Source organism: Schistosoma mansoni, chromosome 6, assembly GCF_000237925.1.
Source record: "Schistosoma mansoni strain Puerto Rico chromosome 6, complete genome".
In the NCBI taxonomy this organism is placed as follows: Eukaryota; Metazoa; Platyhelminthes; class Trematoda; order Strigeidida; family Schistosomatidae; genus Schistosoma; species Schistosoma mansoni.
This window is the reverse complement of record NC_031500.1, coordinates 18,495,849-18,523,530: the sequence shown is the minus strand read 5'-3', so window position 1 is coordinate 18,523,530 and position 27,682 is coordinate 18,495,849. Positions and strand designations below refer to the sequence as shown.

General features: G+C 37.4%; 1 protein-coding gene and 1 non-coding gene across 2 annotated transcripts in view; one reads left to right on the top strand and one right to left on the bottom strand.

The window, feature by feature from the left end:
* The window catches only part of Smp_127060 (serine/threonine kinase), a gene marked incomplete at both ends in the record, with an annotated part of 38,829 nt that extends 12,481 nt beyond the window's left edge, over nt 1-26,348 (top strand). The window contains 4 exons of the mRNA XM_018798495.1: nt 6,946-7,092; nt 14,417-14,427; nt 24,808-25,165; nt 25,938-26,348. Coding sequence (XP_018653431.1) covers nt 6,946-7,092; nt 14,417-14,427; nt 24,808-25,165; nt 25,938-26,348 — 927 coding nt within the window. The remainder of the gene's footprint in view (nt 1-6,945; nt 7,093-14,416; nt 14,428-24,807; nt 25,166-25,937) is intronic.
* On the bottom strand, nt 1,829-1,900 carry Smp_tRNA_00368_Pseudo_TTC.1.1. The gene has a single exon. It is a non-coding gene (tRNA).
* Nucleotides 26,349-27,682: the final 1,334 nt, after the last annotated feature.

Here is a 27,682-nt window from a genome sequence, read left to right as displayed (position 1 = left end):
CATCCTATTTGGGACTTGTCAGCTGGATATACCTGCATCTCAAAGTTCATGTTCACTCTGGGACTCGAACCCAGTACCCTTAGCTTCAAACGCCATCGCATTATCCAGCAGACGAGTCCCAAATGGGACGAAACGCGCGTCATACTGGATTTCACTGCTAGCCACTATTCATCTTTGCTTATAATGCTTGTGAAATAAGGCTATATCGAGGCAATACGCACAGTATGCATATATGCCAATTAGAGAGTGACCAGTTGCAGTCCTAACACATCGATGGGAAGATTCAAACGAAACAATACTAAGTGAATTTAAACAGTATATACTTCATTTGCTTAATGTCTATCAATCGTTTCAGACTTCATTGTTCTTTCATTTCCACACTAATCACTCTCTGTTCTCATTCTCTTTTCTTTGATCTTCTTATCCTTCTACTGTCACGCATTTCACTTTCGATTGATGATATATACTACTTATATCTGTTGACTTCAGTAGTATATACCACAGTATATATTTATTATTATTCTTTTTATATGATCACATAAATACTCACATTCACATCAATATTCATTGAAGAGAAAAGTATAATGACTTGTCAAAATAGAATTGGGGGGTAGAGGGGGGGATGAGGGAGGGGGTCATAGTAATGAATCATAATTTTATAGTACAAAAATTAAATCAACCGCGAATTAAAATTTATGAACCAAATAAATGATTATAATATAATTTTATATGATGAAAACAGGAAATTAAATGTTCACTACTAAATTGGACGAGTTAAGAATGTGGTGTGGGCTACTTATATCCATATAAGTAGTATGTAACGATAGTCAGCCATAGAATGTCTTACAGTACACAATAGTGAAGGAAAGAATGAGAATGATCACAATTGATTTATCACTGAGTGGTAATCAATGTCATATGTGTCAAGTTCTTCTTAGTGCTGATCGAATGCTATCGATCAAGTTACAATGTGGCAACTACTCTAGATGGCTCGACACTGCGTGGACTATATATTGAGATAAGATGGTGGTTGGAGGTGGTCAACAGGAAACCCTGGATCCAAGGTGAATGAAAGCATTCGGTATGAAAATGCATGTACAGTAAAATCTGAGACGATGGACTGATATTTGCAGAAGAAACAGTCAAGTTTGAGAGGATAGATTGTTATCTTACAAATTAACTATCTCCTATATGGTTCTCAGATTTTAGTGGGATATCCTGTTATTTTGTGCCCAAATACATTCGATTATTCCAACTCGTGTTCTTGTACACTAAAATATGATCAAAATAATGAAAAATCGGTAATAATGAAATAATGAATCAACACCGTTAGATGCCGGCTAGCTCAGTGGTCTAGAGGTTAAGTGTCAGCACGCGAGACCGATAAGTCCTGAATTCGAATCTCTAGGGGCGGGATCGTAGGTGAGCACTGCTGAGGAGTCCCACAATAGGACAAAACGGCTGTCCAGTGCTTCCAGGTTTTCTATGGTGGTCTAGCTTTAATCGACTTACTATTTAAACCATAGAATTACTAGAATCTCCATGAAACCCCCTTCTGAAAATTGAATTATCTTATTTGTAGAATTCTATATTGTAGTCATCATGGAATAAAGAAAAAAAGTTGAATGTAGGTCTAGAAACCTCTTTAAAAAGTTAATTACTAGTGTGAGCCAGTTTGAAAAACTAGATATGAAAAATACTATATTTTTGGAACATTTTCAAATACATAACAGACAAAGATGGATAGTGGTTAGCAGTGGAATCCAGGACGCGTGTTTCGTCCTGTTTGGGACTCGTCAGATGGATGTTCCTGAATCTCACAGTTGATGTTTACGCTGGGACTCGAACCCAGTACCGTCACCTTGAAACGCCATCACGTTATCCACTCAGCTACTGACTCCTGATAGCCACTTGCTTGTGCAATGGGGTGAAGTTTGATTTCATTTAGTATTGTTTGTTTGAATCTTCCCTTAGATGTTTTTGAACTGTAACTGGTTAGTCTCTTATTGGCCATATCCATCTCTGCTTATAATGCTTGTGAATTAAAGCTATATCGAGGCAATTCACACAGTATGCCCATATGACCTATAAGAGACTGTTTAATTGCAATCTTAAGCATCAATGGAAAGATTCAAAAAAATAATACTAAGTGAATTCAATTTTCAAAGATATTTCAATTGTAGGGAAAACAGCTGTCAATAAACATTTTTGAAGTTTACTTACTTCTGTTATGCCTCATGGAAGAGCATAGGTCAGCCATTAGTATTATCCATCCAACTTTATCCTGGACACCCCTATCCAGCTGTTATTTATCGTTTTCATGTCTACCATCTATTTTCGGAGCATTGTGTACTTTGATCTTCCACTTATCCGTTTCTCTACAGGATTCCAAGTTAGTGAAAATAGTATGATTGCTCTGTAGTTTTCATATTTGCTCAGATGTCTTTTATTTTGTATCTTGATGAGGTGTCCTTCTTTCCAGTCCATAGACACGTCTTCTTCTTCCCAAACCTCCTTGAATAGAATGTGAAGCATCTTTGTAATTACCTCTGTATGCAACTTCAGTGCTTCGGCTGATATATTGTCACGTCCTACTGCTTTCTCACACTTCATTTGTCTGATGTCCATTCTGATTTCTTCCATCGTCAGTTAGGTAAAAGGTATAGGAATGTTTGTAGGTGCTACTTCGATATCCGTGGGATTCAATGGAGCAGGCTTTTTCAAGTGTTACTTGATGTATTCCACCAATCTTTACGTCTGTCCCTAAATTTCAGTGATTATCTTGCCTTCTTTGTCTTTAACCGGTAACTCTGGATTTCCATATATTCCTGCTAGTTCTTAGATTTTACTAAGTGATTCTGAAATTTTCTATTCAAATACATTCGATTGTCTCATGCTTGTGTTCACATTCACTATAATATGACTATAACAATTGTAATTACTTTATATTAGGTTTCTATGCCAACTAAACTTTTAATGAAAATGATCTAATTGTATCTACGAAATATCTTATTTAGTTCAATTAATACATTGATTAAGGTCATAAGAACAGAGTAGATCGATATTATTATTATTATTATCTTTATTCATTGCTTTTAATCGTATACTTAATCTATCTTAGTTTTCATAAGCAAAGATTAATATTGGCTAACAGTGGAATGAAGAACGCGCGTTTCGTCTTATTTGAGACTCGTCAGATGAATGTATCTTCATCTTAGAGTTGATGTTCACTGTGGGACTCGAACTCAATAACGTTCGCTTCAAACACTATCATGTTATCCACTTAGCTACTGAGTCCTCATAGCCACTTGCTTGTGCAATGGGGTGAAGTTTAAATTTACTTGATGCTGTTTACTTGTATCTTCTCATTGTTATTTAGAACTGCAATTGATCAATTTCTTGTTGGTATATGCGCATCCTATGAGGACTGCCTCGATATTGCCTGAAGTTACAAGCTTAGGATGCTCATATTCCACAAGAAGAGACTGATCAATTGCAGTCCTGAATAACAAAGGGAAGATCCAAGTAAAACAACATCAAGGGAATTTATCTTAGTCTCGTTTTGTAGAAACATTACTGAATGTTCTTAAAACTTTTGGTTTATCAATCAGCTCATAGTTTCATCATTCATTATTGTCATATTATCAGAAGGTTACTTTTGCATAATCGTTTTTCTCTTTTTTAATTCTTGAAAATAAGAAAATCTCAATTGATTAAGTCTAATGGATAAGAATAGTCGATCAATATACAAGTTGGATACTAAAGGACAATTACTACTGAATTTGAATGTTAATTATTGTAATACAAATATATTTCTGATCAACCTGTTATACCTTGTGGCCGACTGGATACTCTGTGATGATGATGACGTGGTGGTTCCGCGCCAATTACAGAAACAGTGACATCGATCGGACCAATAACACAAGAAACCCTTATAAGCATTCTAGAGTAATAATCGGTCCTGATTCCCGCCTAGCCTAGTCAATTAAGTCCAGAACAGCAATAACAGTCTCTGCAATATGAATTATTTATTACCCACATACTGGGTTGTTTTTTTTATGGCTCAGCCTTCAATTAGGAATTTTAGTAAAACCTCAATTTTTACTATTTAAACTTGATCAAGAATAAATATTGTCAGTAAGAAAAAGTAGATATAACTTATATCTCTTACACTAACGGATCCATCTAGAGGAGATGGAAAACCTTGATTCCAAACCAGTGATGCATATGTGCGCTATGATTCTGAGAGAACAAATAACATATGAATCTATTGTTGGTCACCGGCTATCATGGGACTGTATCTTCATACGTTTTACTACTACATTGTGGATTAGACCTTTACGTCAAAGACTCTAAAAAAACCCACCTACTTCAGTTTGCGCATACAAGCACTATTCCAGCTTTCACACCAATCATTTGATTTGTGTATCACCTATGTTGATAGCTTCTTGTACCAATGTTTCCGTGTTCAAATGAATATATTAACGTAAACTAATCCAATACTCGAAATTGTAAACAATCATTACATTTTAAGCTATCATTTCTATCCTAACTCATTCCAAGTTAGTGATATTCGTCAATCACACCTAGAATATCTCTTTCATTAAACTCATATCTCGAATTCATGACTAACATGGTTGTAATGAAAAGGGGTTTTGTGGAGATTTCAGTATTTACATAGTTAAAATCATGAGCCCATTGAAAGTAGATTACCAAGGAAAACCTTGATGGCCGTTTCGTCCTAAGCAGTGCGCATCCACGATCCCAACTTGCGAGATTCCAACCCAGTACCTACCAGTCTCGCGTCAGAGCACTTAACCGACATACCACTGAGCAGGCCGGCATCCGATGGTGTTAATGTTTAACTTCAACCAATCCACGATGTTTGAACAACCGTTCACCAATTGTCTTAAGTGAGTTCCTATCTTACAACAGACCTGGTTTGAAATCCACTGGTCACTGCTTCTCACTAGGGCTCCAGGAATTATCTCTTGAAGTCAGTCACTATTGAGCACATGTTTAAGTATTCCTGATTATTACCTACATTCAAATGTATAGTTAGTAATGTCGATTCTTATTTAATTTAAATAACCATTTCTATTCATTCATTCATTTTTTATTGAAATCAATGTCTGTTCCCTTTTCTTTTAATTTGCATACATATATCATTTACACCGACTACCACTATCACCTTCTATCTCTCTCTCTCTCTCTCTCTTCATTTCATACATTATTCTCTTATTTTATAACCGACGGCGGTTTCATACTTTTAGTTGTTATGGTTTCGGTTTTCTTTTTTTCTTTTTTTAAAGAAAAGAAAAAAGAAAAAAAGAAAACCTCTCAATAACTCATAAGATTAAACATAAGAAATAACAATAAAGGATACAATGCGTAAAGTACTTTTAATTGTCCTGAAAAAAACAGTAACACACACACACAAAAGAAAGAAAAGAATTTTTAGACAAATAAAAAATTGGTGTTATACAAAAAAATCTACCTGTTTATATCACTATTGTTTTAATAATGAAAAAGAAAAAAAGAAAAAAAATTTTTTACTCTTTTGTTAATATATACTTTAATTTATTTCCACCATCCCATAACACCCTACCTCACCCCACAACCACTACTACCACTCCACACCCCCCTATTTATGAAAGAAAGATTGAATTGGAAAATTGCGGATTATATAATAATTTGAGGATGGAAACAAAAAATTTTTTTGGTTGTAAACATGTATCAATGAATGAAAAAGAAAAGAAAAGAAAAAAAGAAAAAAATTTTTTTCTTTATTGGTTATTTTTTTTATTTTTTCTTAGTTAAATTAAAAAATTATTGATTTTTATTGTTGATAGATCAATTGAAAGAAAGTAATACAAAATTATTATAATAAGAAGGGGGGTTTTCGTAGAGATTTTTAGTAATTTTTTTATATAGTTGAAATCATGAGTCAATTGAAGATAGACCACCATGGAAAACGAGGAAGTACTGGGCGGCTGTTTCGTCCTATTGTGGGACTCCTCAGTGGCAGTGTACATGATTAAAACACAATTAGTGTAGTTATAGTTTATTTAATAATAGGCTTCAATATATTTAAAAGGAAAATGTAAGATCTTCAAGTACAACATAGGGAATAACATCATTTGATTGAGAAACTTTGGAAGATGTGGAATCTCTTGCGTATCTGGAAAGCATCATCGATAAATAAGGAGGATCTGACGTAGACGTAAAAGCGAGAATTGACAAAGTAACGACAGCATTTCTACAAGTAAAGAAAAAATGGCACTTTAATGAACTGTCACTTAATATTAAAATCACAATCTTCAATACGAATGTCAAGACAGTTTGTTCTACTGTATGGAGCTGAAAATTCGACAATTACTACAACCATCATTAACATGGTACAACGATTTATAAACAATTGTATACACAAGATAATGAATGTCCATTGGTTGAATAACATTAGCAACAGCCTACTATGGGAGAGAACAAACCATTTTCTAGTTGAAGAGGAAATGAGGAACAGACGATGGAAATGGATAGGGAATACATTTTGGAACCATCAGACTACATTACGAGACAAGCGCTAACTTTAAATCTTGAAGAGAAAAGGTAAAGAGAAAGGCCAAACAACACAATTCGTCGATAATTGGAAGCAGACATGAAAAGGATGTATAGCAGCTTAAGAAAAAGTGGAAAGTATTGTCCAGAATAGAGTTTGAGGGAGAATGCCAGTGGTTGGCCTATGCTCCTCCTCTATGAAAGGTAACAGGTGTAAGTAACAGTTAGTCAAATAGTTTGATTTAACTGACATTTAAACAGTTGAATGCACAATTTTGTCAACTAAATCTCAATATGTATTCATATAAATCATACTCAATTTATCCATGTACATGTATATATCGTCGTTTTTTTTTAATTCCCGCCAACTTTTTTTCAATTTTCAAGGTCATTGAAACATTTTCCCATTTAAACTTAATTATGGAATATGTAGCTGGTGGTGATTTAAATCGAAGAATAATTAAATATGGTAAATTAAATGAACCAGAAAGTAGAATTGTATTTGCACAATTGATAGCTGCTGTCAATCATTTAGTAAGTTTCATTCTATATTTTTTTTTAAAAATGTGTATTTTAAACGAAGATTTCATTCAATGGTTATGAATACTTTCATCCACGATCCCATCTCGTGGATGAGCACTGCCACTGAGGAGTTCCACAATAGGACGAAATGTCTGTCCAGTGCTTCCAGGTTTACCGTGGTGGTCTAGCTTCAATTGACTCATGATTTCAACTATTAAAATTTACTAAAATCTCCACAAAACCCCCTTCTGATAATGATCATATGCTCACTAGTGACTGACTTCAAAATACATGTTCTGGAGTTCTAGTGAGAAGCAGTAACCAGTGGAGTTCAACCAGGTCTGTTGGGAGTTAGTAACTCACTGAAGACAATGGTGTATGTGTCGCTCGATTTCGTGGATTGGTTGAAATTAGGCATTAACACAGTAGGATGCCGGCCGGCTCAGTTGTCTAGAAGTTAAGCGGTCGTGCGCGAAACTGATCGGTCCTGGGTTGGAATCTCACAAAGAGGGATCGTGGATGCGCACTGCTGAGGAGTGCCACAATGGGACGAAACGGTTGTCCAGTACTTCCAGGTTTTCCTTGGTGGTCTAGCTTCAATTAACTCATGATTTCAACCATATAAAATTACTAAAATCTCGACAAAAGCCCCTTCTGAAAATATAAATTCATCAGTTTTATATAGAATGAAAGTCATAATGACAGGGAAGTTTGACTATAGAGTAAAATGGATGAAATTTATACTACTGAAATAAAACCTTAGTTAACACATATTTTTGTCCCTCTTAGGGATTCATCAAGAGAGTTATGTTATTGACTGTATGTCAAATCTATAAGTTGGATAATGTTTGATCCTTCATATAAAGGAATTCAGAACTAAGATAGTTGAAAACAGTTCACAGAAAACTCTGATGGATCAAGGGTAGGCACTTGTTACAAAGTGTAGAAAGTATTTACTCTTTATTCTTACAGAATTGAAGACACTGTCTGAATAGCTCAGTAATAACTCTTCTGACTTTGATAGTAAGCAATATATGTTTAAATCGTACAAACTCTATCAGTTCTCTTAACACTCAACTGGCAAAGCAAAGGCAGCATTTCTACAATTGAAGAACAGATGGAACTCAGAACAACTGTCAACTAAATTCAAACTGAGAATCTTCAATACGAACGTCAAGACAGTCCTACTGTACGGAGCTGAAACGTGGAGAAATACTACATCTATCGTCAAGAAGGTAGAAGCATTTATAAACAGTTGTTTATGCAAAATACTCAACATTCACTGGCCGGATACCATCAACAACAGCGTTTTATGGTAGAGGACAAACCAACTTCCAGCTGAAGAGGAAATTAGGAAAAGACGTTGGAAGTGGATAGGACATACATTGACGAAATCACAAAACTGTAGCACGAGGCAAGCCCTAGCTTGGAATCCGGAAGGGAAGCGAAAAAGAGGAAGGCCGAAGAACACATTACTTTGGGAAATAGAAGCAAATATGAAAAAGATGAATGTTAACTGGAAAGAACTTGAAAGGATTGCCCAGGACAGGGTTGAATAAACAATGCTGGTGTGTGGCCTATGCTCCTCCACGAGGGGTAACAGGAGTAAGAAAGTAAGTAGGTATAACACTGAACATAAATCTTTCTAAAAAAGTTCCGGTTACAATAAAACCAAAAAAATATTGATGCAGAATAATAGGAATTCATTATATTTCGTGGTTTCTCATCAGCTACATACAACCATAGTGTGGAGCAATTGACATAAGTGAATGTAAAGGATTGGATTGACAAAAGGTTATCAATGATAACTATATATATGTACAAGAGAATGTCAGAGGTGATTAGCTATTAGAATGAAGGAAGCATAATGGGTGGGTGGCGTAATAGTTGAGTGGAGTTTAAAGACAGATAAGATCAAATGTGTGATAATTTTAGAGGTAATGAAGGAGTCATGGAATTAAAAACAAATAGAGGATGGGTTACGTAATCATTGAATAGAATTTGGAGAGTTCATATAATTTAAAAGAAACAAGTAAGCGGAAATGTGTGAATGAAAGGGTGGTTTAAGAAGTGGGCAATGCAAGAGGAATATAATACAAAGCTCCTTACTATTTGACTTCTATCTTGTACTTTAAAGTGACTTTACTTTTGATTTTTCAGTTATTTAGATTACTGAACCCACTGTAAGTCAATTATAAGAATTAGATAACTATTAGGTACTAAACAAGCATGCTGGATGGAGAATGCTGGTGTGTGGCCTATGCTCCTCCACGAGGGGTAACAGGCGTAAGTAAGTAATTAAGTAGGTACTAAACAAGCATGATATTGATTACTCATTAATATTTAATCAGTTCAATGTAATAAATCACCGCCCACATGATGAAATGTTTTGCATCTTCGTAAGATGGTTAATGGATTCCCGTATTCATAATCATACTTCCTAGATGTGACTTCAAACTCCTACTTGATTGAGGATACTAAAAATGAATAGGAAGCTATATTTGCATACCAAATCCCAATTGTACAATATGTTCTTCAAAAAACTGGATTACAGTACATCTATAAGAAATAAACCTACTATTCAGTCTTTACGAAGTATGCCTAGATAGGTATCTGATACGAATGAGTCCACGAATCTTTTGAATAACTGATTTCTAAAGCTAAATAAAGAGGGTGAATAATCAGAGTTAAAACTTTTCATGAAGAAACTGAAAATATGTTATAATTATTGAACTACTTGTTAGTAGTATAACTTGATAAACAAAAATCTTACCCTATGTAAGTATGGACAGTTAATACCTAGACAATATACATATTCAGAAGGGGATTTTGTAGAGATTTCAGTATTTTTATAATTGAAACCATGAGTCAGTTGAAGCTAGACCACCATGGAAAACCTAGAAGCACTGAACGGCCGTTTCGTCCTATTTTGGGACTCATCAGTGGCAGTGTGCATGTACGATCCCACCTCGCGAGTGAGATTCTAACCCAGGACCTACCAGTCTTTTGAGGAGCACTGCTGAGGAGTCCCATAATAGAACGAAGCGGCGGTCCAATGCTTCTAAGTTTTTCATGGTGGTCTAGTTTCAATTGACTCATGTTTTCAACTATAACAATATACATATATTAATTACATTATGTTCATCAGTGGAGAAGTGTTTTCTAGTTGACAACTTCACACTTATTTTTGTAGTTAATTACAAATGAATACTGGTATAGAGAAGAAAATCTTATACTGATAATTTTGGTTGTCAAATTCGTAATTTTATATCATGAACTGAATATGTCAGACGACCACTGAGAACCAGGAGGTACTGGCTAATTGTTCAATCTTTGTATGACACTACTAGACATTGCCAATCCGCGATACCACCTAAGACCAAAATCAAGAAAACTTGGTCTCTCTTTGGATGTTTAACCTTCAGATTATTGAGCTGTCTTCTAATGCTTTACAATTATAACTTTATTAAATTGACAGTGAGCGATTATCTTCTCAGTTCTGACTCGGCTGAACTATACTGTTCAAGTATATTAGTTGTTCTCATATTTCCATTGATGTTTAGGACTGTAACTGATATATTTCTCCTGGCATACGTTCATCATGTGAGGATTTTCTCCTGATATTACGATAAAGTCACAAGAGTTTTAATTAGAGATGGATGGTAACTGTCAGTAGAATCCAGGACACGCGTTTTATCCCATTTGAGACTCATCAGCTAGATTTACTTACATAATGAATCACAAAAAATTGCACTTCTAAAATTATCATTCATATTATTTGTTGTGAGTTAACAACTCACTGAAGACAATAGGTGAATGGTCGTTCGAAATTCGTGGATCGGTTGAAGTAAGTCATTAAGACCGTTGGATTACGGCCGGCTCAGCGGTCTATCGGTTAAGGGCTCAGGCTCGAGACTGGTAGATCCTGGGTTCGAATCTTGCCCGTGAGGCGGGATCGTGGATGCGCACTGCTACTGAGGAGTTCCATAATAGGACGAAACGGCCGTCCAGTGCTTCCAGGTTTTCCTTGGTGGTCTAGCTTCAATTGACTCATGATTTCAACTATGAAAATACTGAAATCTCCACAAAACCTTTTCTGTTCATATTATTTGTTAAATTATATCATCATTTTCAATAAAACTAAGAGTTGTAAGTTAAGTGGATCATCTTAGTAGAGACTTTTTCATCCTAAGCTATGTAATTCAATCATGAGGCTTTAATTGTCTTACTAGGCAAAATCAATGGCACAAATATTTAATAGAAATGAAGTATTTGAATTTCTTCACAAATGATTGATAGATTGATCCGTCGATCTTGATATTGATTGATTGTTACTGTTGTCCCGTGAGTGATTGGGTACAGGCATGCATAAAGTGTTAAAAAGGCAAAGTACATAGTCATACTAGCTCCGCAGGGGGTTCTTTCTTTCATCCAGACAGTAGATTCAAACATATACATATCGATATCGTGAGACCAATGCCAGTTTCAAATGGATAAAACTATATTTTCACATGCATCGATAGATTCACACGATGACCTGTAGCGGCAGTGTTGGTAGATACCCCAGCCGAGTCTGTAATCAAATCCCTAATGGAGAATTGGATTTCTTGTTATGGAGTACTAGCGATTATCATAACTGATAGAGGAGTTCAATTCGAAAGTCGAATCTTCTAGCAGCTTACAGAACTCCTCGGAGTTGAACGCGACATCCTACCATCCAATGGCGAACGGAATCGTTGAACGTCTGCATAGGCAGTTGAAAGCGTCTCTTACATCTGTCATTGTCAACAACAACTGGGCTAATAAACTTCCTCTAGTCATATTGGTTCTAAGAACAACGATGAAACAAGATATATGATGTTATCGAGCAGAGCTCGTATATGAAAATACTCTACGTTTACCCGGAGAATTTTTCGCTTCAGGTAAAAGTGTACCAACTGATGTAGTCAACTATGTGTAACGCCTGAAAAAACACATGAACAAACTAAAAATAATACTTCCCCGACTACAATAATGACAAGTGTTCATACCGTAAGAACTAAATAATAGTACTCACGTATTCATTAGAAGAGATAATGTACAACCACCTTTATAGCCGAATTATAATGGTCCGTTTAAAGTAATTAATAGGGCAGATAAGGCAGTTATCGTAGCAAAAGCTAGAAAGACAAATGTAATTAGCATCTATTGAGTAAAACCAGTTTTCATCGACAATGATCTTCAATCAACAAGTACAAAAACTCCTCGAAGACGATCACATCAACGAAACACGAGTCTCAAAGCCATTACAGTCCTTTATTTTCATTCTATTTGATCTTATAGTTATCACATCATATTCAATGTTCATAAGGATCAAGTAAGTTCAAACAGATTACTCTTATCATCTTTTAATAATTGATCGATATTTCTTTTCTCTTTCTTTCCCCACCACCCTACCCCACCCCATCCCCCCTCTCAACAAACACAGCATGAACGTAATATTGTTCATCGAGATATAAAAGCAGAGAATATTTTGTTCACATATGACTTTAAATATACTACTCAAATCTATAATAAACCATCTAAATTAAAAAAAGGAACAAAAATCAAAGGTAATGGTGTTAAACAACAAAAAAATCATCCAAATTTTATTGATCCAAATAAACAAACTAATAAAATACAAAAATTATTACATAATAATAATCATCATCATCAGAAACGATCTAGATCATCAGAGAAGAATGATCATTCTATTAGAACATCATCATCATCCAAATATAAAATGAAACAAGAAGAATATCAATCAACTAGTTATGATAGAAAAAAGTTGGGTAAATCAAATTCAATTGAAGATGATGAAATTGGAGAAAGTTTAGGTGAGAGTTTCCTTCTTTTCCCCTTTCTTTATATGATGTAATTACAGTAGATGACATTCACTTGGTATTGCATACTTGAATCTTCCTATTGCATAAACAAGTAACTAACAGGATTCAGTAGCTAAGTGGATAACGTGATGGTGTTTGAAGTGAATGGTACTGGGTTAAGAGTCCCAGAGTGAACATCAAATCTGTGATTCAGGTACATCCAGCTGATGAGTCCCAAATAGGACGAAACGCGAGTCAAACTGGATTCCACTGCTAGCCACTATCCATCTTTGCTTATAATGCTTGTGAATTAAGGCTATATCGAGGCAATACTCACAGTATGCACATATACCAACAAGAGACTGACCAGTTGAAGTCCTAAATAACAATGGGAAGATACAAATAAACAAGACCAAGTGAATTTAAACTTTACCCCATTGCACAAGCAAGTGGCTATCAGCACTCAGTAGCTAAGTGGACAATGCAATAGCATTTGGAGTGGATGGTGCTGGGTTCGAGTCCCGGAGTGAACATCAACTCTGAAATGCAGGTACATCTAGCTGATGAGTCCCAAATAACGTGCGTCCTTCATTCCACTGCCAGTCATTATCCATCTTTGCTTATAAACGTAAGCAAACTTTATATTTTAATAGTTGAATTCATGATTCGATCTAAGCTAGATTACCAATGAAAACATGAAAGCATTGGATGACTGTTTCGTCCTAGGATGGAACTCCTCAACAGCGCGCATTCATTATTCCTCATGCGAGGCTCGAACGAAGAATCTTCGATCTCGCATACTTTAGGTCAGAATAAGATATATAAGCAAACAATATTGTTTTCGATTAGATCCTCTTCAGGTTTTATTCTAATATTATGCATACATGAAATGAATAAACTAATCGAAGCAGTTTATGTATTGATGATAACAGTGGAATAGATTACATAACTAATTATAAAAAGTAAAGCGTACATACTGTATATGTAGTAAGATGTGTAGTAACTGGGGCAACAATAATAAAGGCATGAATCAATGTTTCATAGCCGGAAGTAAATCAAAAATTTGTGATTACGTAATAAGAGAAGTTCAAATGATTGAATAGTCAAGTGTATACTTAAAGAAAAGTGATAAAGAACAATAAACAAACAATGATCAATAAAATTCTTTATTAAGGCTAATCGACCAAGAATAAAACAAGGATACGACAAATTTCTTATGAATACAAAGACTTGAATTGTTAACTCGAATAGCTTCTGCTACGTATGGACGAAGAGTGCTGGTAGGCGGCTTATACACCTCCATGAGGGGTAACAGGCATAGGTAAGTAAGTATGTATGTATAAGAGACGAGATCGAGACATATAGTAGGTATACAATAAGTCACTTTCAATAATTTATTTCTACCTACCATATGATTGCTATCAGTCAAGCGCTAAAGAAAGGAGCTTCATATTGTTTCGATCAAACCTGTTCCTAATTTTTATCTATTTTAGGCAACTCTAAAGTAAATTGCAGAATCAAAATAGTATCAAAGAAGTCCTCGGGGAACTAGTTAAGTAAGACTGTCTGAAATGGATTTGGTTTATAAAATCTTAATATACATGATATATTCGTCGATAGTGAAAGACTTTGGTCGGTTAAGTATATTGTATATCTAATAAGATTAATCAACGATTCAACGACCTATCTAATCATTGCAAAACCTTAGAATTTAGACGTTTTACATTCTAATACTTACAAATCAGATGAAGATAGCACAGGCATTTGTAGTTTGACAACACTTCGCCAGTAACACCTTCTATAAATGAATCACGCCCACCCAGCGAGGAAGTTGGAAGATATATTTGATAGGTTATCAGTATATCGGGAAGTGACTGATCTAACCTGGCTATTGGTTGCAAGAGAAGTTGAGCACAGCGTATCCACTCGTGATCTCGTGCGGATGTATTATCAAGCGCCTATAGCTGAGCGAGTCCATTAAAACTAATGTGGTCAGCATCCAATGTCGAACATTTACAGAGCTATTAATTTCAGGGATTTATTCACCGTGACAAAGGAATATCTAGATAGACAAATCAACGTTTACCCTCTTCATATCGTTCCACAAATTCTCACTATGATCACAATCTGAAGGTTAATCATCTAGTAAATATGAATATATATATATAAAATTGTGTAAATTTCATAGATCAATATTATCATATTATAATCTTTAAAGCACTAAGTTCTCCATGAGATCTGGATGGTTGTTATGCATTGTTAGGGAGGATGTTAACAACCGTACACTTTATACACCTCGTGGAGAATAAAAGCCCGACAAGCTTTCTCCAACTTACTCTATCTTTACTTCTCTTTTTTATAGTTGTTTCCAGTTGCTATTCACTCTTTACATGTCTGCTTCCACTCCTAGACGCAGTGTGTTATTTGGACTTCATCTTTTCCATTTCCCTTCAGGATTCCAAATTAGCACTTACCTCGTGATACACTTTGATGATTTCCGTAATGTATGTCTTATCGATCTCCAGCGTCTCTTCCTAATTTACTTCTGAGCTCAAAGCTGTTTTGTTCTCTTCCACAGTAGTCTGCTGTTGATGGTATCCGGCCAATGGACATTCAGTTTCTTACGTAGACAATTGCTAATAAATACTTGTACATGTTTCATCATGGTTGTATTAGTTGTCCGATTGTCAGCTCCGTACAGTAGAACTGTCGTATTTAAGATTCTGAATTTGATATTGATTGACAGTCGTTTTGAGTTCTATATATTGTCTAATTGTAGGAATGCTGTCTTCACTTTGTCACTCTGTGCCTTCACATCTGCATCGGATCCTCCTTGCTCATCAATGATACTTCCCAGTTACGTGAATGTTTCCACACCTTCCAGAGTTTCTCCATCAACTGTTATTGTGTTGGTGTTCTCTATAGTGAGTTCCATGATCTTGCATTATCCCTTCTACATGTTGAGGCTTACTGATGTATACAGAAGCTGCCGCTACACGAGTTGTCTTCATCTCCATTTGTTGGTGTGTATGAGATGGAAGAGCCACGTCATCCTTCGTGTCCAAATCTCCTAGTTGATTCCGATTTGTCCATTGTTTTCCGTGCCTCCCCTAACAAGTCGAGGTTTTCATAATCCAGTCGACCACAAAAAGAGAAAGGGGGAGAGAGGTAAGTTTTGTCTGACACCGGTCCCTCCATAGAATGTGTCTGTCAGCTTTCCTACATGCACAACTTTCCAGTGTAATCCATCCTATGAATCCCGTATGATGTTGATGATCTTCTCGGGTACATCATAGTATCGAAGGAGATTCCGTAAGGTTCTCCCATCCACGCTGTTATACACTTTTTCATAGCCAAAGGTTTGATATATGGTGAAGAATTCCATTCCATTGATTGTCCAGCAACGATCCTTAGTGTTGCTGTTTCGTCGGTAGGTTCTGTGGTGCTGGTCTATTCAGAATTCTTCCAAGTGATCTATTCACCTGTTTTACTGTTCTCAAATCTCAGTGATTGGCTTGCCTTTTTTCTCCTTGACTGATCGCTCTCGCTTACTATACATTACAGCTAGCTTTTCCGACGTGTTATATAATCCATTCATAAATGCTTTTCATCTTTTCCCACTTGATATCCATAGTGGTTTTCTCTTCTTTGAGTAGATCTCCCAAAGCTTGATGTTTATTGTTGAGGGATATCTGGAATTCACCGTGTTTGTCATTATCTCGAAGTAAGGCTGTATTAAACTTTTGCAATGCTGTTTTTTCAGTGCTTTTTAGCTTCAGTTTCATCTTGGTCACCATCGGATAGTGATCAAAAGTGATATCAGCTCCTATCTTCGTTCTTACGTTCGCTGTGGATCTTCTGAACGTTTTGTTGATGCAAATATGATCAATCTTACACTTTATAGTATGATTCAGTGAAAATCTTGTAGCTTTGTGCATGTTTTTGTGAGGAAAATGATACCACCTAAACCGGTGTTGTTGAAGCCACATAAATTTATAAACCTCTAACAATTTTCGCCCATTTTTCCCAGCCCATGTCATCATATGATGTCCTCATACTCAGTGTTGTACGCTCCGAGCTTGGCATTTCAGTCGACCATCAGGATGGTCAGGTTCTTTTCTAGACATTTTTTCACGATCGACTGTTGCCTCTTATAAAACTAGTCTCTATCATCTCCACTGCCGTCGCTGGTGATCACAATGCATTGGATTATATTCACTGTGATCTCCTTCTCCTTTGTTTTGAAGAATTCTTTGATGGTCCTGGATCCCTAAGATTCCTATCCATATGGCAACTATATACTTGTGAAAACAGGGGAGATGAGACTTTGAAACAGACCTCTTATATCTCAAGAAAGATAATGACATAAGAGTAAGCACTACAATATGTATGTAGTGAACGAAAATTCAGGTACGGTATAAAAGTCCATTGTTCTATGCTAAACTAAACAGTGCCATTGTAAAATATAGGAATCACACATTAAATACATCATTTGCACATCTTCTTTCAGATGTCCTTTACATACTTCATCATTCTTCCGATCCTATTGTTATTCCACTTCCTCTCTATCTTCTTTTCTCCGCTGTTCATTTCAATCTTCTGATGGTAAGCACCCCACTTCCGACCCCTGTTACATACTACTTATAACATTAATCACATATGCAGTATGCTCCAAGATAAGGTAAGTGGGGAAGATCAAATTATGATTGTGACTGAACGATTACAGACTAGTGATCGAAATCTTATATGTATAATCCTTCGTGATAATTGAAAAAATCGATCACATGGAGATATGGCCACTAGTCTAGATGTACGTCATCACATACACTATATTTTAATGTTACTTACTTACTTACTTTCGCCTGTTACTCCCAATGGAGCATAGGCCGCCGACCAGCATTCTCCAACCCACTCTGTCCTGGGCCTTCTTTTCTAGTTCTTTCCAGTTCTTGTTCATTCTTCTCATGTCTGTCTCTATTTCTCGGCGTAATGTGTTCCTTGGTCTTCCTCTTCTCCTTTGACCTTCAGGATTCCATGTGAGGGCTTGTCTTGTGACGCAATCGGGTGATTTCCTCAAAGTGTGCCCTATCCACTTCCAGCGCCTCCTCCTGATTTCTTCCTCCGCTGGAATCTGGTTTGTTGTCTCCCACAGTAACTTGTTGCTGATAGTGTCTGGCCATCGGATCCGAAGTATCTTGCGTAGACAACTGTTAATAAACACTTGTATCTTCTGGATAATGGCTTTCGTAGTTCTCCACGTCTCCGCCCCATACAATAGAACTGTCTTGACATTTGTATTGAAAATTCTAACCTTGGTGTTGGTTGACAATTGTTTTGAGCTCCAGATGTTTTTCAGTTGTAAGTATGCTGCTCTTGCTTTGCCGATCCTCGCCCTCACATCTGCATCTGATCCACCGTGTTCATCAATGATGCTGCCCAGATATGTAAAGGTTTCCACATCTTCCAAAGCTTCTCCGTCAAATGTAATTTGATTGGTGCATATTGTGTTGCATCGGAGAGTCTTGCTTTTCCCTTTGTTTATATTGAGACCTACTTCTGCTGAGGCTGCTGCTACACTGGTCGTTTTCTCCTGCATTTGTTGTTGCGTTTGTGATAGAAGAGCCAGATCATCCGCGAAGTCTAGATCGTCAAGTTGCATCCTGCCTGTCCACTGTATCCCGTGCTTTCCTCCAGTCGTTGACGTCTTCATGATCCAGTCTATTACCAGGAGAAAGAGAAACGGTGAGAGTAGGCAACCTTGCCTTACACCAGTCTTTACTTCAAACGAGTCGGTGAGTTGTCCTCCGTGGACGATTTGGCAGTTTAGTCCATCATAGGAGTTCCGTATGATGTTGACTATCTTCTCAGGCACGCCGTAGTGTCGAAGAAGCCTCCATAGTGTCGTCCTGTCCACACTATCAAATGCCTTCTCGTAGTCGATGAAGTTGATGTAGAGTGATGAATTCCATTCGATTGATTGTTCCACAATGATACGTAGAGTTGCGATTTGATCTGTGCACGATCTATCCTTACGAAATCCAGCTTGTTGATCTCGAAGTTGGGCGTCTACGGAATCCTTCATCCTGTTTAACAATACTCTGTTGAAGACTTTCCCTGGTATTGAGAGGAGAGTGATGCCCCTCTAGTTGTCGCACTTGCTAAGATCACCTTTCTTTGGTACTTTGATCAGAAGTCCTTTTTTCCAGTCTGTTGGTACTTGTTCTTCGTTCCAAATCTTACTGAAGAGGATGTGTAGTATCTTGGCAGTTGCTGCTACATTTGCTTTCAGTGCCTCTGCCGGGATGTTGTCTGGTCCCGCTGCTTTGCCGATCTTGATTTGTCTAATGGCCATGCTGATCTCTTCAATTGTTGGTGGGCCAACATCGATTGGGAGGTCTGTGGGTGCTGCTTCGATGTTGGGTGGGTTCAGTGGAGCTGGTCGATTTAAGAGTTCTTTGAAGTGTTCTACCCACCTGTTTCGTTGTTCTTCAATGTCGGTGATTACTTTGCCTTCCTTGCTTTTCACTGGTCTTTCTGGTTTACGGTAATCTCCAGCAAGTTTCTTGGTTGTATCATACAGTTGTCTCATGTTTCCCTCTCTTGCAGCCTTTTCCGCTGTCATCGCTAAATCTTCCACATATTTACGTTTGTCGGTTCTGATGCTCCTCTTCACTTGCTTGTTTGCCTCTGTGTATTCGGCTTGTGCCTTGGCTTTTTCCGCTCTTGTTCGGCTGATATTGATTGCTGCCTTCTTGTTCCTTCTTTCTTCAATTTTATCCAGTGTACCAACAGTGATCCATTCCCTGTGATGGTGCTTCTTTTGGCCCAGAACCTCCTGACATGTTGAAATGATTGCCTCCTTGATACCTTTCCAGTTGCTCTCCATGGTAGTTCCCTCTCCATTGAGTAGATCATGAAAGGCCTGGAACCTGTTGCTGAGGGCTATGTTGAATTTGTTGAGTTTGTCAGCATCTCGAAGATAGGCCGTATTAAACTTTTGTGATGTTGTCCGCACCGTTGTCCAGTGCTTCTTGAGTTTTAGTTTCATCTTGGCGACCAGCAAATGATGATCGGATGCTATATCAGCTCCTCTTCTGGTTCTCACATCCTCCATCGTCCTCCTGAACTTTTTGTTGATGCAGATATGGTCGATTTAATTTTGTGTAGTGTGATCCGGTGAAATCCAAGTGGCTTTGTGTATGTTTTTGTGTGGAAATGTGGTGCCACCTATGACCAGTTTATTGAAGGCACATAGGTTTGAAAATCTCTCACCATTTTCGTTCCTTTCTCCCAGTCCATGTTGTCCCATGACGTCTTCATATCCAGTGTTGTCCTTTCCAACCTTGGCATTGAAATCTCCTATCAGAATGGTCAGGTCTTTGGTTGGGCACTTCTCGAAGATCGACTGCAGCCTATCGTAGAATTGGTCTTTAGCGTCTTCATCGTAGTCGTTGGTCGGCGCATAGCATTGGATGATGTTCATTGTAATGCCCTCTCTCTTTGTTTTGAAGGAGGCTTTGATGATCCTTGGTCCATGAGATTCCCATCCTATAAGTGCATTTTGTGCTTTTCTGGACAGCATCAATGCAACTCCTTGTGTATGTGGGGCATTTTCTTCTTCATGACCGGAGTATAACAGAAGTTCTCCTGAAGACAGTCGTTGTTGTCAAACCTGCGTCCAATGCGTTTCACTGATTCCAAGCACCTCCAGGTTGTATTTTCTCATTTCTGCAGCAATTTGGAAGACTCTTCCGGTCTCCCACATTGTCCGGACATTCCATGTACCTATAAGAATTGTTGCTCTGGTTGTAAGAAGGTGCATCGGCCTCATGACTTCCGAAGAATTTCGGCTTTCATCATGAGACGTCATAATTATTCCTTCTACTCCCAGGGCAGAGTTTAAATGGTTTGAATAATTTTTTCTGGTTAGCGTTTTTTTAGCGAGTTGATTTTCTACGGGATGGGGTCGCTAACCCCATGCCCAACCCTCCTCCTTTACCCGGGCTTGGGACCGGCAGCAACCCCCAGAGGAGCTACAGGCGGAGTTATTTTAATGTTAGGTGATTGAAAATAGTTGATAGGAATCTCGTCAGTAAGACATACCTGAGATCTTAATATTCCGTATGGAACTTGAACACATATCACAGGACTGCATAGTACAAAGTATTAGCATTGAGCGTTTCCTACTATGACTAACCTCACTGAATAGTGAACAATGTTATATTTGTGCTGATTGGAATCCACTTCCACCAGAACCATCAATTCCTCCAAGATTGTAGGTACATCCTGTCGATGAATGTCAGCTAAATTGACACCTTAGTCTAGGTTCACTATTGACTACCATCAACCCTTAATATATTGAAATATATTCATGAGGTACTTCCTGAAGTTCTAGTGAGAAGCAGTAATCTGTGGAGTTCAACCAGGTCTGTTGTGAGATATCAACTCAATGAAGACATTGGTGAATGGTTGCTCAATTTCGTGGATTGGTTGAAGTTAGACATTAACACCGTTGGATGCCGACCGGCTCAGTGTTCTAGTGGCTAAGCGCTCGTGAACGAGACGGATAGGTCCTGGGTTCGAATCTCGCTCGCGAGTGCGGGATCATGGATGCGCACTGCTACTGAGCAGTCCCACACTAGGACGAAACGGCCATGCAGTACTTCCAGGTATTCCATGGTGATCTAGCTTCAATTGACTCATGATCTCAACTATATAAAATATCTTCCTTTTATTTTGTTTTCTTATTTTGATATTACAGATTTATGCCCAGATCATTATCGTGTGAAATTAGTTGATTTTGGTTTTAGTAAATTAATAAAAGAATCAAATCAACAATTAACAACATTTTGTGGTTCACCAGCATATGCTGCACCAGAATTATTTGAATCAAAATCGTATGTAACATTATGATTATCCTTTTTGATGTTTTTGAAAACTTGATTCCAAATTGTCAGTAGTAATAAGAGTCATATGTTGACGAAGTATTGTCCTGCGAGCTGGATGGTTTGATTGTGGAGCTTTCATCGTCCTTCTGAACAACATCATCAGCACAAACTTCGGGTAGAAGTGAAGTGTTTGAATTTCTCCACATCTCACTTCTACCCGAAGTTTGTGCTGATGTTGTCGTTCAGAAGGACGATGAAAGCTCCACGACCAAACCATCCAGCTCAGAAAACAAAACCCTACCATATCTAATTCAAACCTATGTCGCCGAGCTGTTCTGTTTGCCAATAACATCCTGTAAGATTGAGTGACGAGTTTTTAGATCATAAGGTAAATTTGAACCTCACAAGGTGTATCAGTTTTATCAAGATTACAAATAAAGTTTGGTCAAAATCACACAGTAGCACGTAAAGTAGATCGAATAAAACCTCCTGGCTTTTGGCATTCATTACTCAACATACAAACATTGTGTACTCAATGTTCGGCTGTTAAACCAGACCGTTGCTGTTACCTTGACGTGGTGATCGGGCATGCCTATCGTCATGAACCAATCGAGCTATACTGGCTGGAACAATCGTTCTTCAAGGTTCTACCATGCCAGACAGATCGGTTGAAGAGCGGTTAGACTAAAAGCAGCAAGCCCAAGGTCCAAAGGTGAAGTCGTACTGCTAACTGTACAGAGGTGTGACAGCAGTAAGGTGTTTCCTTCAGACAACCAGCATAACAGCGATGCTGCCTTCCAACAAGGAGGGGTGGGATTAGAAAAGGTCAACCCTGAAAATGCAAACCTCGCCTTATCCCACGGATATCCGCCTCCGGTGCTGAGGTCTCAACAAGTACGGAGCTAACACAAAAAGGCCGTGTGTGACCAACCTCAAGCAGTTATCCCTTAGACATCGCGGTCACGCCCTCAGGTCACTAAGACCACTTCTAATCCAATATTTTGTACATACCATTGATCCAGACGATCAAAGGAACTAAGCGAAACGAAATGATGCACAGGGGATAAAGCATGTGAGCCAGCTCCATTTAATCAAGCGTTAATCAATATTAATAGCCAGATAAAAAATTAAGTTACAGACATGTGATGATTAGGATAAGAAGTGTGCACACACGCTGATATAAAAACAGTCAGGATTCACAAGTGAATACTTAACAAAGTCAAAACGTGACTCAGGAAGAATGGATAAATTGGCCTACGTAGAAGCTAAAATAAGGTATATGGGTTGAACATAGCAACCGACACTACAATTCTACTCCTATACATTTTCTGTCACATTTGACACACTAATGAAACATTTGGACTACCTAGTTTCCAGTTATTAGAACAATATAGTGAAACTTCTTAATAGCATGAAAAATATGTTCTCACTGGATGTAGTATCTTTGTTTACCAACGTACCACTTATCGAGACTGTTGAGTTTGTATGCAAGCAACTATCAGAAAAACAAATCAACATTAACTTGTCTGAAGATTGTCTGAAGGAACTGTATTCAACAATACTTATTATAGGCAAATAGACGAGATAGCTATGGGCTCACCTCTAGGCCCGATTCTAGCTGATCTCTTCCTAGCCAAGTTAGAAAATGGACCACTTAATGAGGGTATTAAGAAGTTCGATCTATACTGCCGCTACATGGACGATACTGTCATTGTCTTAGATCAGAACACCAGTAAGGATAAACTCACAGAACAGCTTAACAGTGTACATCCAGCGGTTAGTTTCACTGGTGAAGGTGAGTGTGACAAAAAGCTGAATTTCCTTGACGTCACACTAAGCAGGCGAAGTGATGGCTCGTTAAGTAGTGTGTATACAGAAAAAGTCCCTCTGCCTGCCAATATACTCACTTCTATAGTTTTACACCCATCCGATGTAAGAGAAAGTTGGTTAGATGCCTCACTAGCAAAGCAGAAAAGATCTGTTCAGTAGATACTGTAAGTCAGGAGCTGGAATACATCAATAACTCACTAATAAGGACCGGCTACCCTTGTGCTTTCATCAAGAGGTAAACATATGATACAAGAAAGAAGTCTGAGATTTCAACTGTTCGAAAGAAACCTTTATATATGAAACTACAATTCAACAGGGATGTGGCTAGTGATACTTTGAAAAATAAGTTAACGAAAGTAATTAGCAGGAAATTCTACGCACCCAATCTTACGTTGACTTTCTCGAGTCGGCCAGCGTTGTCTACTCAAACGAAGGAAAAGTTACCTAAGTTGGCTTCCTCTATGTGGATTTACAAGTTCAGCTGCTCCTGTGGAGATAGCCATATCGGGTGTTCTACTAGACAACTTAATCAATGAATGAGTGAACATCTACCAGCATGGTTTGAGAAGGGCCAGATAAAAACAATATGCAGTTCTATCTTGGCACATCTAATTAATAGTGGTCATATTGTTGATAAATTGAAATCATTTCCCAACGTAGTTCGTTCCCGTCTCCTTCATATAGTAGAAGTCATAAGAATCACTACATTTCATTTTAATTTATATGTACAGAAGAAATTTGAAAACCGCCTTATGTTGTTCTAATACAAAATCTGTATTCCTGACGTTTCGTGACTTAATGTAAACTACTTCTTCAGAGTACTATTGTACTATTTTAACTCATATCAATTTAATCAAAAGGGGTTTTGTGGAGATTTCAGTATTTTTCAAAGTTGAAATCATGATTCCATTGAAGCTAGACCACCATCGAAAACCTGGAAGCACTGGACGGCCGTTTCGTCCTATTATGAGACTCCTCAGCAGTGCGCATCCACGATCCCGCCCTGGAGAGATTCGAACCCAGGACCTACCAATTCAGTTACTTGTTTACTCTGAAGAAGTGACTTAGATTAAGTAACGAAACATCGGATAATCTAATTTTTCTACTTTCTACGTAATGCCTACTAATACCTAACTATTTACATATAATTTATCTTTATTTTTCAGTTATCGTGGTGGACCAGTTGATATGTGGGCACTTGGTATAGTATTATTCTTCATGTTAACTGGTTTATTACCATTTAGTGGTACAACTGTTGGACAAGTAAGACGTTTAGTATTAGATAATTGTGGTTTACAACCACCAGATAGTTTATCACCAGCAGCAGCTGATTTATATCGTAATTTAACAGCACGTCAACCTGATCTACGTCCAACAGCATCACAATTAATTAAATATGCACAATTTGCTAGAAAAGATTTAACACCAATTGAAATTGTATTACGTCAACGTTCAACTTGGACAAATTGGTTAACTGGTCAAACATTTCCTAAACCACTACCTCGATTTAAACATTGTCCACCTGTAAGTTTATAATGAATTATAACATTTTTTTAATAGTTGAATTCACGAGTTGATCACCATTGAGAACTTGGAAGCATTGAACGGTTGTTTCGTCCTAGCGTGGGGCTCTCCAGCGGTGGGTATCCACGGTTCCCCACATGAGACTTGAACCCACAACCTTCAGCCTCGCGCGAGAACGCTTATTCTCTGGATCACTGAGCTGGCCGGCATCCAACGATGTTAATGTCTAACTTCAGTTGACCCATGGACTTGCGCAACCATCCATTCATTGTCTAAAGTAGATACCTGTCTCTACCCAACACGGATTGAACCTCAATGGTCACAGCTTCTCATTAGAACTCCAGGAAATTCATCCTGAAAACATTCACTAGTGAGCACATTAGGATTATTATTAGAATGGAAGTTTGTTATATCATAATAGTGACTCGAACCCACAACTTTCAGTCTTGCGCGAGAACACTTAACCTCCAGATCACTGAACTAGCCGGTACCAAACGATGTTAAAGTCTAACTTCAGTTGACCCATGGATTTGCGCAACCATCCATCCATTGTCTGAAGTAGATACCTGTCTCTAACCTATATGGATTGAACTCCACTAGTTACGGCTTCTCACTAGAACTCCAGGAAATCCATTCTTGAAGCCAGTCATTGGAGAGCACATGATGAGTCCCGAATAGGATGAAACCCGCATCCTTCATTTCACTGCTAGCCGCTATCCATCATTGATTATAAAATCTAATTTTTTGTTACTTTCTCGTTATTATTTAACAGCTTCCTACAACTCCTCAAATCAAACAAAGCCTTTTAGATTCATCTTCATCAAGATATAAAATAAACAAAACAGTATCCATTGATAAAACTATCTCAAATGATATCATTCCTTCATCTGATCTAATTCATAAACAATCAATCAATACTATTCAGAACAATACAGATCATCAACCTGACATCCAGACATTGAATAGTGGTAATGGAGAAGGATTAAATGGGAACTGTTCATCAGAACAAACATTATTGAATCATTTGAATGATAATCAAGATGATGCTGAATTAGAAGCAGCTAATTATTTATTATCTAATTTAGGTATTACCAAAGATGAAATACAAAATTCTTATAATTATGTAACACGTTCTGCTGTTACTGGTGCATATCGTATTATGTTACATAAAATTCATAGGTAAGAAAGAATAATTTTGATGTTGTGATAGATTACATTTTAACCTAAGTCTTTGTGTTAATTAGCATGATATTGATCAATAATCTGTTTAACTTGGGAGACTGAAAGCTCTGGGTTCGAATCCCACGAGGCGGGATCGTGGATGCGCATTACTGAAGAGTCCCACAATAGAACAAAACGGCTATTCAGTACTTCCAGGTGGTGGTGGTCTAACACCAATCGGTTCATCAACTCAATCAAAAACATAATCAAAAAATTAGACCTAAGAAAGATATTTATCATCTTAAATTGTCATATCAATTGGATGTAGAGATAAGAAATCTTATAGTTGAATTCATGAGTCAATTGAAGCTAGACCACCAGAGAAAACCTGGAAGCACTGGACAACCGTTTCATCCCATTGTGGGACTCCTCTGCAGGGCACATCCACGACCCTGCCTCACGAGATTCGAACCCAAAACCCATCAGTCTCGCGCGCGAGCGCTTAACCACTAGACCACTGAGCCGGCCGACATCCTACTGTGTTAATATCTAACTTCAACCAATCTACAAAGTTGACCAACCTTTCACCATTGTCTTCAGTGAGTTGATATCTCACAACAGACCTGGTTGAACTACACTTGTCACTACTTCTCACTAGAACTCCAGGAAATATCTATTGAAGTCAGATATGAAATCATAATCATAAATAGTGATATCTACGGTAATGAGAGAAACTAAATATCAAAGTATATAATTGAAAAAAGAATGTTGATATGGAGAGACAATCAGAAGTATCCCAACGAGAATGTCAACAACTGTTATTATGTCCCGATAACAATAGTGAATGGTAATTTAGGATCCATTTATGACAAGTACTCTAGACTGCTAGTAAGGGTTTCATGTGTCATTGGTCTGATTGATAATTCACTGCTCTCTATTTGGCGGTATTATGACGTTATACATTAACAGGGTCTTCAGGCGATCACAAGTTATAACAACTGTATTCGACTGTTAGCCACAATACATTTATTTTACTGCTTTCCAGGGCTTCTAGATTTTCAGTAGTGGTCTATCTTAAGTTGACTAATAAATTCAACTATTAATATATTCAATATAACTTATAGCAAAATGTTTTTATAAAGGCAATCTGTACAGAATGCATATACACCAATCAAGCTACATAAAAATTTCAGTCAAACTATCAAGAATGGGATAATCTAAATTATATTTCCAATGATAAACAGTTCATTATTACCCCTCCATGAGGGGGAGCAGGCGTAAGTAAGTAAAGATTCAATCCATTGCATATTTACATAAACTAATAATCTTCAAAATTCCTGAGAAGATTGTCAACAT